Here is a 12656-nt window from a genome sequence, read left to right as displayed (position 1 = left end):
GGAGATACCCACCTTGGCCATTCCTTGGCTTCCTCCCCCCCCCCCAATATGCGGGACACCTGTGAGGGGCATGCCCCTCACTGTCTCCCAGTGGTCCCCAAGAGGACTGAGCCCCAGTTGCCCACATCAGGAGCCTACCTATTAGGCTCCCTTGCCTTTTCTGTCTCGTCTCCTTCCTCCCTACCAGCGCTTCCTTGGAATCATCTCGCAAATTCCCAATCCTTGCACTCAGATCCTTACGTCAGGGCCCCCACCCTAAAACAGGCGGCACCACACTGCCCTCCTGGGGAAGGAAACAACCCTAACTCTTAGCCCTCGGAAGGAGGCCTTCCCAAGGGGCTTCCTCAGATGCTCCAGGAAGGGAGGAGACATCGCAGACCTTCTAAAACGCCCTGTGTTGAATTGCAGATGGCCAACGACAGCACAGAGACCAGCGAGGCGGGGGAAGAGGAGGAGGACCACGAGGGCGACAGCGAGAACAAGGAGCGGATGCCCTTCATCCAGTAACCCAGGACCCTGGCAGGAGAACACGGAGGATGATTTGGAACAAGAGGAGCCGGTGGAGAAAGCTCTTCTGTGCCCCAGTGAACAAATGCTGTAGCCCACTGTGTGTTGTGTTTGTCTGCAGTCAGCTGAGCTAAAAAGCTGTTGATCACTGTTGTTTTTGAAATTAAGTGCCAATCCCATCCCACGCAGTATTAAGTCCCTCCCCCACCTGTGTGTTACTCTCTCCCCTCTCCCCTCCTTCACAGCCATCCATCTTTGGGTCCTTCTTGACAGTTCTTAGAACAGCCTTGCAAATTAATACAAGCCCTCAGGCCCAGTGCCTACAAGACCAGACGTGGGCAAAGACAAGTTTCGACTGAAGGGTGTTATCTTAAGAGCAGTGTCCAGATCCTGGGAAGCTTCAGGCCAGTGACACTATTTGCCTCCAGCCACCCATGATTCTGACAAGAGCGCTTGCCAATGTGGCTGGCAGAAAGAGGGTAGGCTGGGAGGTGTTTTTATGAGCCCATACATTTAGGATCTCTCCAATCCTTTCCCTCTCCCCGTTCAAGAGGCAACTTCCTTACATGCATTGAGTTGTTTAATGGTCCAGAGGTTGAACCACTCTCCTCTCAGCCTCTGATGCTTGATCCCTTCACTGGTTCTTAACCATCAACACAGGAAAACAGACGTGGAGTTTTCAGGAGAGGGGATGGGTCAACAGCATGAGTTTGAGGACCAGCCACAGAGACTTCTCCTCTGAAACCATGTCTCATGAGCAAAATCCTCCCCTCCCCCACCACGTACATTTTATTTCAATTGTAAGAAAACTCACCACGTGTGGGACTATTTCAGAGGTCATTACCGAGATTTGCCTACATTTGCACACCTGCCACGGGCATTACCGATTTTGCTATTTCCATTTCCTGGTAGTGAGCAGCTACCTTTACCAAGGATCCCCCCGGGGAAGACCTCCCTTGTAGACCATATTTGGGGAAAAAGAAAATCAGTGAGTGTCTCTTTTCTTGCCAAAGCATGTTCCGACATGTAACAAACTCTAGCGATACAAACGGTTGACGTTCAGTATCTGATGCCAAAAGTGCAGTTCCTCTCCTCTGAAATATAAAATTACGGTGCAGACTCTTTGTAGGGCCCCTGCTTTTTGGTAATCGGGGACCAAACTACTTGATTGCACACCCTTGTCCGATTTTCCAGCTCCTCAACTCCTAGGAAACCCCACACCCAGCCCCACCATACTTGACATGCCTTGAGGAGAACCTTTCCCCTGATGGATGAGGAAGAGTCTCAGTGTCTCCACAAGGGGGCTCCTCATTCACTGCTCCTACTCCTTCTGGCTCAAAGGGTGACTCCTTCATTCACAAACCAAGCTGGAGACACATGGAGCCCCCACTATTAGCAACCCCCCCCCCCCAAGTCACTTTGCTTTCTGGAAGACCTTGGAGGGCTCCCACCTTGCCCCACCTCTCCACCAGTGAGCCTTAGGGTCGACCCAACTCTTTCCCCAAATGATGGGAATGAATGCATTCCAGCAATTACCTTTTCATTTCCAAAGTCCTTTTGTAACAAATGTCACCTCATTAATCACATTCTTTTTTTTTTCCTACCCCAAGCTTGTGGTGATGACTTATTTATGCCAAATATTTATCTGAAGGGAGTTTCTCCTCGTTGTGAATGTACTTGTAAAATATGAAGGCAAAAAAGGGTGCCGCCATCTGATGAGCAGGGAGGTGACAGTATCTCAGAAGACACTGACATCTTCTGTTCATACCCCAAGACTCACCGGCGTTTCATTTCTGGGCCACGTAGAAAGATAATGTGGAGGTTTATCTCCCCACCCCCGAAACTTCCGCTAAATGCTGTATTGTTGGTCATGTTTCTCCCATAACCAAGCTGACAATGAGGTTTTAAGGAGAACCACCCAAGTGACATTCCTGGTGAGCTGGACAGAAATGGCATTTTCTAGGGCTGGGGTAACAAAGAGCCACCAGCCACATCAGGGCTGTCCTCTGCGAGGGGGGCGAGAACTCAATTCGCAGAGTCCCACCACCGGCCTTTGTTCTGTCCAGAGGAGAGGCATTCAAAAAAAAAATCATGCTTCCCCAAATCTGTTCTTCAACTAGCAAGATTAATACAGTCGAATTATGACCGTTGGTTAAAGAAGAAACCCTTTTGGCTCCTCGGAATACAGAGTGAGAAGGAAAACTAGAGTCTCACTATCAAGGTCAGGTTGTGCCCTGAAGAACAGGATAAATACCAAAATTAACCCTTTAATGCACCCTCGTTTTTTAAGCACCTTCTTCCTGTCACGTGATTGGTTTTCTGAAGGAAATGTAAAGAAAGTCTCAGTTTGCCTTAAAGGAACTGTGAAGGCTTCTCTGTCATCTAAACTTGATTGGAGTGAACTGAAACACTGTCTAATGTATTTGTGGCTTTAGAGCTTTTGTTACATTGTGCCTACAAAGCAAATTATGTTTACATAAAATATATAATAAAGTATTCAGCATAGCATAACCTAGCCTGGCGTCAGTGACCCCACATCCATGGCTGTTGGGAAAACATCGCCACTATTAAAATGTAAGGAGTGGGTGACCAAAAAAGAAAAAGAAATTAAAAATATGTGACAGAAGAATCTTCAAATGAGAAACTAAAGACTGTATAGAGAAAACAGGAGTCAAAATAAGACGAGCTAAAGGCTTTTTTTTTAAGAAAAAACATTCAAGTTCCCTCAAGCAAGAAAGTAAAACCACTAAAGAAAAGAACTGTCCAAGACATCATATAATAATAATGGCAATAGTTATAATGGCATTTATAAGGCACCTACTATATGCTGTTAAGAAAGCTGTATAAATAAAAATCATAATTAAGTAACATATATAATAACTCCCAAGGGCCCGGAGAGGTAGGGTTTATCATTACACCCATTCCATAGGTGACAAAAGTGAAGATTAAGATTTTGCACTTGCCCAAGATCACACAGCTAGTAAGTTGTGGGGCCAGGATTTCAATCCAAGCTAGAATCCATGCTTTTAACCACCGTATCATGCTTCTTGGCTTAAATAAGGGTGAGATAGGATGCATTTCAAATTACCAGCCTTTGTTCCCCAGAAACTCTTCAGGTATTCTGTTTCCTCTGATTTCAAGAACGTGCTTGTAAATTTGTTTTGCTTTGCAGCAAATACTATGCATATCAAGAAGCATTTTTTTCTCTGGTCCTCCAATGAAATATTCAGTGAATTAGTGATTTTTTTTTTTTTTAGAAAAAGTAATGTTTTTACTCGTTTTTTGAGACAGACAGAGACAGAGACAAAGTGCAAGCAGGGGAGGGGCAGGGAGAGAGGGAGACACAGAATCCAAAACAGGCTCCAGGCACTGAGCTGTCAGCACAGAGCCTGATGTGGGGCTCCAACTCACGAACCATGAGATCGTGACCTGAGCTGAAGTCGGATGCTCAGCCGACTGAACCACCCCTCAAGTACTGATTTTAAAACTCACACATCTCAACCACTTTCATTTTCATGATCCAATATCCTCAAGGTTACCAAAGAGATACACAAATTAAATCCCCAAGGCTAAGATTTCATGAAAGAGGAATTCATGATTAGGGAGGCTTTAGTATGTTTAAGGTGTTCTCAGCAGGAAGCCAAAAAAACAGAGCTAAGCTCCATGTCAATAAAATGCCACATACCTAAACCTGAATTTACAAAGTAGAAAGTTACTCGCCTTGTCAGTAAAATTCTCTCAAAGTGTCTCCACGAAGAGTTTTCTCATATATTCCTACTTAATGTTCATGTACTCCGTATAAATCTCGTGGTCTCACTTAGCCAGTGTTGGTGCACTGTCACATTTAAACACAGTTCCAGCAACAAAAACTGGAATCTAAACTAAAACCCACATCTTCACTTACAACTCTGAGAACGGGGAAGAGGTCAAGCGGCCGGAAACAAAATTCCTTTCAGCGTCGTGAATGAGGAGAATGGCATGATGGGAAGTCGGTACCAGGTTTGGAGGTCTTGGATGCCGCTCGATAATCTTGGATTTCTGTGGAAAGGAACGAGGATGTGTGGTGGTATGGCATGAAAGTTGGGGCACGGAGGTGATTACCAAGAGTAAAGGCGGGGTTCAGCGGGAAGAGGGATATGAGATGGGTCAAAGTGTGGGTCTCAGTTAGACATCAAGTACCTCGATTGCCGCTGCCCTGGTTCGGGTCCTCCAGAATCAGACGATGAAACAAGGATCCCAAGAAGGACAGCTTGGGGGAGGAGAGGGGAGGGGAATATAAAACAGGAAAGGGAAGAAGCCAGTTCAGGGTATGTTGATGAGCAGGTTACCGCTGTGGGAGAGGTGGACAGGTCTCCCACCTGTCCCATTTGAAAAGTGAGCAAGTTGTCACATTTCTCCATCAGTTTCCACGCCATCATTGTAGAGGGCTATTTCCACCCGCGTGTTGATTCCCTGACGCTCTTGACCTTGCCCTTGTGTGAACCACCCACGTGGCTGTGGCCAGACAATGCTGTCAGATGGACAGCCACAGGAAGCCATTAGGATACATGGAAGCAGCGACGGGATATGGACCAGGGAAGTTCCCACAACTCCTGCTGGAGCTCTTCCAGGGAATTCGCTCTTCTGAAGTCAGAGGGGGAAGTTTTTGAGGTTTTCCATCAACCATATTCCAGGCTTACTAACTACTCCCCCATTCTGGCTGTCCCATTAGCTCACAGCATCCCTTCTGTTTTGTTTTGTGTTTTGTTAATTGGTCTTTTGACTTGAAGAGTACGGCTTCTACTGAGAGGAGACAGCCAAAATGCTCCCCTTTCCCCAACCTCCACTGTGATGAGTTAGTTCATTGGGGTCTTTCTGCCAAATTTCAGGTCCCATCACTGGGACCAGAAGACCTGGGGCTCCGTGTTAAATGAAGACACACGTTTGTTCAACAGGTTTTTAGTGAACGCTTACTGGGCGCACGAGCCTGTTCCGGTCCTAGTAATAGAAAGAAAATAAGACACAAACCTTTCCTTAAGAAATTCAGTCTGAAACTGTGCTATCTAGGAAAAATATGAAGATGAGCCCCATACAAGGTTACATTTTCTAACAGTCACAGTAAAAATGTAAAAAAATATATAATTTTAATATTTCATGTGACCCCCAATACAGAATGTTGCCATTTCAACATACCGTCAGCATAAAGACTATTAACGAGACTTTTTATGTTCCACTTTTCATACTAAGGCTTCAAAGTCTGGTGTGTATTTGAATGCAGCACATCTCAGTGTGGACTGGACACACTGCAAAGGTTCGGGAGCACCTGTGTCTAGCAACTTCCATTTTGGACAGGCGGGTCTAGAGAATGAGCAGAAATGGACACCGGTATATGCCACACAGCTGTATATGCCACACAGCTTCAGAGAGGCCACATTAGGGGCCAAGTGGGAGCACAAAGTAGAGAAGGGTCAACTCTGTGACAGAAGAGGACGTCAAGGAAAGGGTACCCCCGGGAAGTGATGCTTGAGTGGAGTCTTTAAGATGAATGGGTGTTGTTCAGGAGAATAATGCACGCGACGCACACAGCGTAGTGCCTGGCACAGAGTAAGCACGATCAACCTTGGCTTCTTTTCCCTACTCCCATTTGCTAACGCAGGGAAGAATGGGATGTTTGGGAAAGACTCAATAGCTTCCTTTGTTTCGTTTTGTTTTGTTTTTTTTAACACTAGAGAATATGTAGATCTCAATACTTCACTTCTAGATGTATTTGTGGGGGAAGAAATTCAGTCACGGGTTGAATGTGGGTGTCACTCCAAATTTCATGTGGTAACTCTCCCTCTCTCCCGTGTGATGGTATTGGGAGGTGGGATTTCAGGAGGTAATCAGGATTAGGTAGGGTCACAAGGGTGGAGCCCTCATGAATGAGGTTACTGCCCCAATGAGAGTCCCAAGAGCGTTGCTCTCTCTTTCTCTCTCCCTTGTGTGTGGATATAAAGATACTGGCAGTCTGCAACCAGAAAAAGGCTCTCCCAGGACCTTGAACAATCTAGCACACTGATTCTGACTTCAGACTTCCAGCCTCCAGACTGTACAAAACACATTTCTGTTGTTTAGAAGCCTCCCAGTCCAAGACACTTGGTTGTAGCAGCCTGGATTGTCGAAGACGTAAGTGTTTTTGCATTCTCTGCCTTGAGCAGAATAGCAGAGCTCCTATAACCAGCCAAGCAAAGATGCTCGTAAAGACGTCCCCTGAGTTATTCAAATTGGTACCTAAACAGCAACTGACTCAGGAACAACCGAAGCCTCAACACATCACAAGCATATGCACCCGCATGTCAGTGATTAAGAGCATAAGCCTTAGAGTCTTGCAAATCAGGGATCAAATCTGGGCAAATGGCTTGGCATTTGAGCTTCCCCCTACTAAAATGGGGATAATCATGTTGTCTATGGCCCAGAATTGTTACGAAGATCAAATTTAACCATGTATGTGTAACCAGATTGAAACCACGACCCACAAGTTCCAGTCTGGAAGCCAGATGGTAAATGCTTTCAAACAAGGTTTTTTGTTCATTCAACAGACATTAATCAGATACCTAGCATGTTCCCAACACACTATTTTTAGTGTCTTAGGAAAAATAAGAAATACATAGCCTCTGCCATCCAAGAGCTTACAATTTAATGATGCGATAACAAACAAATTATATCTCTTATGCAAATGGCAGTTGATTCCTAAAGCCTGCCTTGGCACTGAGAGATTATGTGGGCAAAGGTAAAGAGTGCTTTTTTTTTTTTTAACTTTAGAGAGAGAGTGTGTGCTTGTGTGCAAGCAGGGGAGGGGGCAGAGAGAGAGAGAGAATCTTAAGCAGGCTCCATACTCAGCATGGAGTGCAATGTTGGACTCAATCTCATGACCCTGGGATCATGATCTGACCTGAAATCAAGAGTTGGATGCTCGACCAATGGGGTCACCCGGGCGCCCCAAAAGTGCCATTATTGATGAATAACGTCCATCAGAAGCAGGTAAGGAGAGCTTTCCAGAACAAGTAACTAACTACCTTCGGGCACATCCGTGGGGAAGCACAGGGTAGGTTCACAGAATGGTCCATTTTGCTATTGCATGCACCGAGAGAGAGACAAAAGATTAACAAGACTGGATTATGGAAATCCACAAATGCCCCTTCAAGGGTTCTGGATTTTGTACTAAAAGCACAGGGCTTAATCAAGGGATTGTTGGAGAATGTTCTCATGTAAGAGAGGACCATGGAATATCTTGCCCAAATAAACTTCACCATTATACTTGGTCCAGTTCTGGAGGCAGAACAGGTTGGGACGGGGGCATATTGATACAGTAGTTCTCTGGTTTGTCCCCCAGGGGCGATCCATAGTCTGTTTGATCATGAATTAAGGTAGCTACTAATCTGGCATGAGTGGGAAAGCAAGAACACATCTTTCTTCCAGGAGTGGGAAGACCAAGAGGGGCTGGGGATGCAGGCTTTTCCTGAGGACTGCGGGACACTTGTCCATGGGAGGTCCCCAGACAGGAAATCACCACCCATCAGAGCCCGGAGTCAGAACTAACGTAGGACCCACATGGCAGGCTCATAAACACGCGCATAAAAAACGGGAATCATTTTCATAAAACCGTCCCAGCTTAGCGTTCAGAGATCTCCACAGAGTGAAATCAAATCAAGGCAAACCACCAAAACAAAACTAACATTTACCGAGGATTTGCTGTTTGCCAGGCATTTTACACACACCCTCATTGAATCAAAACGGTTCCTTGGAAAGGAGGCATCAGTCCTGCTTTCAGATAGGGACCACACATTCCAGAGAGGTTAGGTGGCCTGCCCGTGTTTAATCGGCTGGGAAAGATGGGGGGCCAGCAGGCGCGCCTTCACGTCCTCCAGGCAAGGCGATTGTTCCCCACCCCACCGCCCCCGACTCCCGACAAGGAAGAGGCCCTTCCCCTCCACTAGCTCGGCTGGGATTCAAGGTCCTCTCAGGAAGGCTCTGATTCATCCAGCTTGGGTCACATGTCCATCCTAAACCAATCACGGAAATGGCCAAGGGATGGCCATCCTGATTGGCCAGCCTGGATCATGTGCCCACCCCCAAGCCTGCTCATGGTGGGAGTGGCAACCTGATCGACAGCTCTACCAGAAGCAAGTCAAGCAACGGAGGGATAGATCCCCACAGGGAGGGAAGCCGGGCGGTTAAAACGGTGTCCACCACGGCTACGGAATATGGAATACCGGGGCACCAGATACTGTTTTAGGTCCCCGTGGCAGTCACCACTGATGCCCCAGGACATATCGTCTTGGTGCACCAGAGTTCACCTGCAGCTGTGGACGGTTCCTGGCGTGCTGACAGCATCTCACTTCAAGCACGTGGACTAGTCTGTCTTCCTCTGGGCCTGCAGGTGAACTCCAGTGCCATAGGGCACAAGTGCACTAAGGTAACCCACAATTACTATGGTGGGGAGGGGCTAACACCCGCCGGGGGTGGGCACCTCCACCATGGAGGATGGGAGCCAGTGGATAAATGCCCAGATTCCTCTTTGGTGTCATCATTTCTGGGGCATGTTCCACACAAAATCTCTAAGGTCCCTGGTGGGGTCAAACCTAAATTGCCCACAGTGGTAACTTACTCATTAGCACACCCTTATAGGGCATTGCTAAGAATACTGCTGTGTTTCCTTCCTGATCTCATTCTCCTCACTCCCCAACTCCTGCTTCTTGACAGCACCTTCTATGTTTTAAAAATGTTTATTTATTTATTTTAAAAGAGAGAGAACGAGCACCAAGAGGGAAGGGGAAGAGAGAAGGAGAGAGAGAATCCCAAGCAGGCACCACGCTGTCAGCACAGAGCCTGACGTGGGGCTTGATCTCATGAACTGTGAGATGACGATCCGAGCCCAAATCAAGAGTCTGATGCTTAACCGACTGAGCCACCCAGGTGCCCCAACATGACCTAAATAAATGACCTGTCCTTTATCTTGGGGGCTTATCTTGGGGACAAATCCTTATCTTGGGGGCTACTGTGGGGAAAATAGCATTTTTGACATATTAACTTGCCAAGTACTTACAACAACCTTATAAAGTAAGTGATACGATTCCCCTTTTACTGATGACCAAGTTAAGCCCAAAAGTTAAGTAAAATGCCCAACATTACACATAGCAACTGAGTTTCCAGAATTTGGGCCCAGCAATCAAGCGAAGCATTCTCTAATGCCCAAGTCACTGAAAACGCACAATACCACTTAACATGTTGGAAAAAATTATCCAGAAGCCAAGCCAGTGTCAGTTAAAATGACTTCTGAAGCCAGCCCTTCTCAGTTTTTCAAAAACCTGCCCAGGGAGCAAGAAGAAATTATTGCTGTTTTTCTGACTCTGGAGAATTCTATCCAAGGCCAGCAGGAGGAGGCCCAGCAGCCTGATGAATTAAAAAGCTGTGCTGAGAAGCAGGGAATCAGTCCAATGCACGTATCGCAATACATGTGATCTCTTCATCCTTTGCAGAAACAAACATAAATCCCTATTTACTGAGCCCAAGCTAATGCTCAGTGGACTGCCGACATTAAGAGATGGTCTGACAAGTGTCTTTGTTTGGGGGCAGAAGTCTGGATGTCCCAATGACCCTTTGAAATTAATCAACTAGCAAGATAGGAAGTCAGCCCCCATCAAATTGAACCAAGTAATTTAACTAGATGAATTAAGAGGATATCAAAAGCTCCCATTCTCAATCAGGAGCAATCTGTCCTTATCTCTCTCTCTCTCTCTCTCTCTCTCTCTCTCTCTCTCTCTCTAATCTATCTATCTATCTATCTATCTATCTATCTATCTATCTATCTCTACTAAGGTAAGTATTATCAAGGAGACTCAATTCCAGTCTACAGATATTTATTAAGCTTTTGCGATGTGCATGGACCTGTTTTATGTACTGTATAGGATTCAGAGGTAAATACAGCCTGGCCACTGCTGGCATAAAGCCCACTGTTGAGAAGACAGAGTGAGAGAGGGACCCAATCAACCAGAGAAGGCTAGCAGCATAAAAAGGAGAGATGCATAGGGCTCCAGGGTGCAAAATTGGGAGAGGTGGCATTTGTGCAGTGGATAAGACAGTCTCTGTGGAGGGGAAGTGGATGGACACTCGAAGGCTTTTCCTGCCAAGAATTGACTGCACCCTTACTCACAGCTCAGTGGCCAGAAAGCAGGGGCTCTAAAGGTAGATGTACTAGGTTTGACTCCTGACTCATCTGGTTACCAGCTGTACGACCCTAAACAAAATCTGTGTTTAATCTCTTGCTTCATTGTCTCCTCTGTAAAGGGGGAATGACAACATTAAAATGTTATCGGGTTAGGGTGTATATTAAATGAGTCAATAGATGTTAAATGTATAAGTGAGTGCCTGGTACATAATAAGCACTTGTAATTGTGACGTGTTTTGTCAATTGCCCCTGATTTTTCCCGCGGGGAATGACGCCACCTTGTATGTTGTTTCAGGGGTCTGGTAAATCAAGGTGCCCTTCCCTCCTCTAGCCAAATGGGACTCATGACCCAGGGAAAGCTAAATGGATGTTCTAGTAATTTGAAGTTTAGGAAGAGATGCAAATACAGGAAAGCGAATGGAGCGCATCACCCTGGGGGCGGGACCCTAAAGAGCCTCCCATGACTCCCTACTACCCAGACCCCCAAAGCCGCCATGTTCCTATTTTCCCCAAGCCTAGATCTCCAGACTTGTCTTGCATTCTGTAGGCGAGCCCATATATATAGTTCAAGCAAGCCAGACCTGATTTTTATTACAATCCACTAAAGAACCTTACCCAATTAAAAGAGGGTCTTTGAACTGGGCCTCGAATAACTTGGTAAGATTGTGACAGGGATAGTTCATCATTCTCGATTTCCCAAAGGAAAGTCAGGACATAAAGCCTGGCAAAGGATTGTTATGGCACATCAAGTAAAAGAGGCAGTGTAAGAGACAAAGTGTGCATGCCAGAATACGAACACTTTGGAAACACTGCAAGTTCTTAATTGGGACACAACGGTCAAATATTTGAAATACAAAAAAACAGAGCCAACCTATGCATGATATGAGAGCAGTACTTCTCAAATGTTGCAAACCAACATTTTTGTGAATTGTGTCATACCTGGACCCAAAGCATCATTAATATTTTTCTTAATATGTTATATATATCCATATATTACATATAATTGTATCATTAATATTATATAATTAAGTATATCAATATTGTTCTTTAAAAAGACTCACTTTTTTTTTTAACGTTTATTTATTTTTGAGACAGAGAGAGACAGAGCATGAACAGGGGAGGGGCAGAGAGAGAGGGAGACACAGAATCCGAAACGGGCTCCAGGCTCTAAGCTGTCAGCACAGAGCCCAACGCGGGGCTTGAACTCACAGACCGTGAGATCATGACCTGAGCCGAAGTCGGATGCTTAACCGACTGAGCCACCCAGGCGCCCCTAAATAGACTCACTTTTAAGCATATACATTTTTAAAAATTCTATTGCTACTATAAATGGAAAATCTGTATCACTTGCCAAGAAAAGAAAGTAATCGTAAACATTAATATAATGAAGGCAGGTTAGGGACCCCCCCCAGGGCCCAAATATGGGGTAATTCGCACATCAACATAAATAATGATAGTAATGGATTATAAACCATGAATAATGTTGAAAAATCTATGTGTCCACCAATAAAAAATTACTACAGTTGAATGCTAATTAATACAAAAGAAGTGTTATAAAATCAACTAATTGGTGAAAGTTTGATAAAATCAGGTTATTCATCTAGTCTCAAAATACTTGCCCACAAATTACATATTAATTACAAAGTAAAAAATGATAGCTTTACAGTTGAGAGATCTGACAGGCAATGCCTTAACCAAGTGATCAAAGGTAATATAATCAATACGGACAAACTGACATCATTTGCTTTCCGAGAAGGGCACAGTATCACTTCTGTCTTATTCCTACCAGAATATGCATCCCTGGATTTATTCATGAGGGAACGCCAGACAAATCCAAACTGAAGAACATCTTAAAAAGCAAATGACAAACAGAAACAAAAATGGGAGTGTACTCTTTAAAAATGGCTAGATTGGGGGCGCCCGGGTGGCTCAGTCAGTGAAGCCTCTGACTTCGGCCTAGGCC

General features: G+C 45.3%; 1 protein-coding gene and 1 long non-coding RNA gene across 2 annotated transcripts in view; one reads left to right on the top strand and one right to left on the bottom strand.

The window, feature by feature from the left end:
* The window catches only part of VAT1L (vesicle amine transport 1 like), a 147011-nt gene extending 143993 nt beyond the window's left edge, over nucleotides 1–3018 (top strand). The window contains exon 9 of the mRNA XM_027076262.2: nucleotides 409–3018. Within this exon, the coding sequence (XP_026932063.1) occupies nucleotides 409–507 (99 nt within the window). The 3' untranslated portion in view covers nucleotides 508–3018. The remainder of the gene's footprint in view (nucleotides 1–408) is intronic.
* The window catches only part of LOC128313158 (uncharacterized), an 87379-nt gene that overhangs the window by 3685 nt on the left and 71038 nt on the right, over nucleotides 1–12656 (bottom strand). The window lies entirely within an intron of this gene.

This window comes from Acinonyx jubatus, chromosome E2 (assembly GCF_027475565.1).
Source record: "Acinonyx jubatus isolate Ajub_Pintada_27869175 chromosome E2, VMU_Ajub_asm_v1.0, whole genome shotgun sequence".
Taxonomy (NCBI): Eukaryota; Metazoa; Chordata; class Mammalia; order Carnivora; family Felidae; genus Acinonyx; species Acinonyx jubatus.
This window is presented reverse-complemented; position numbering and strand designations above follow the sequence as displayed.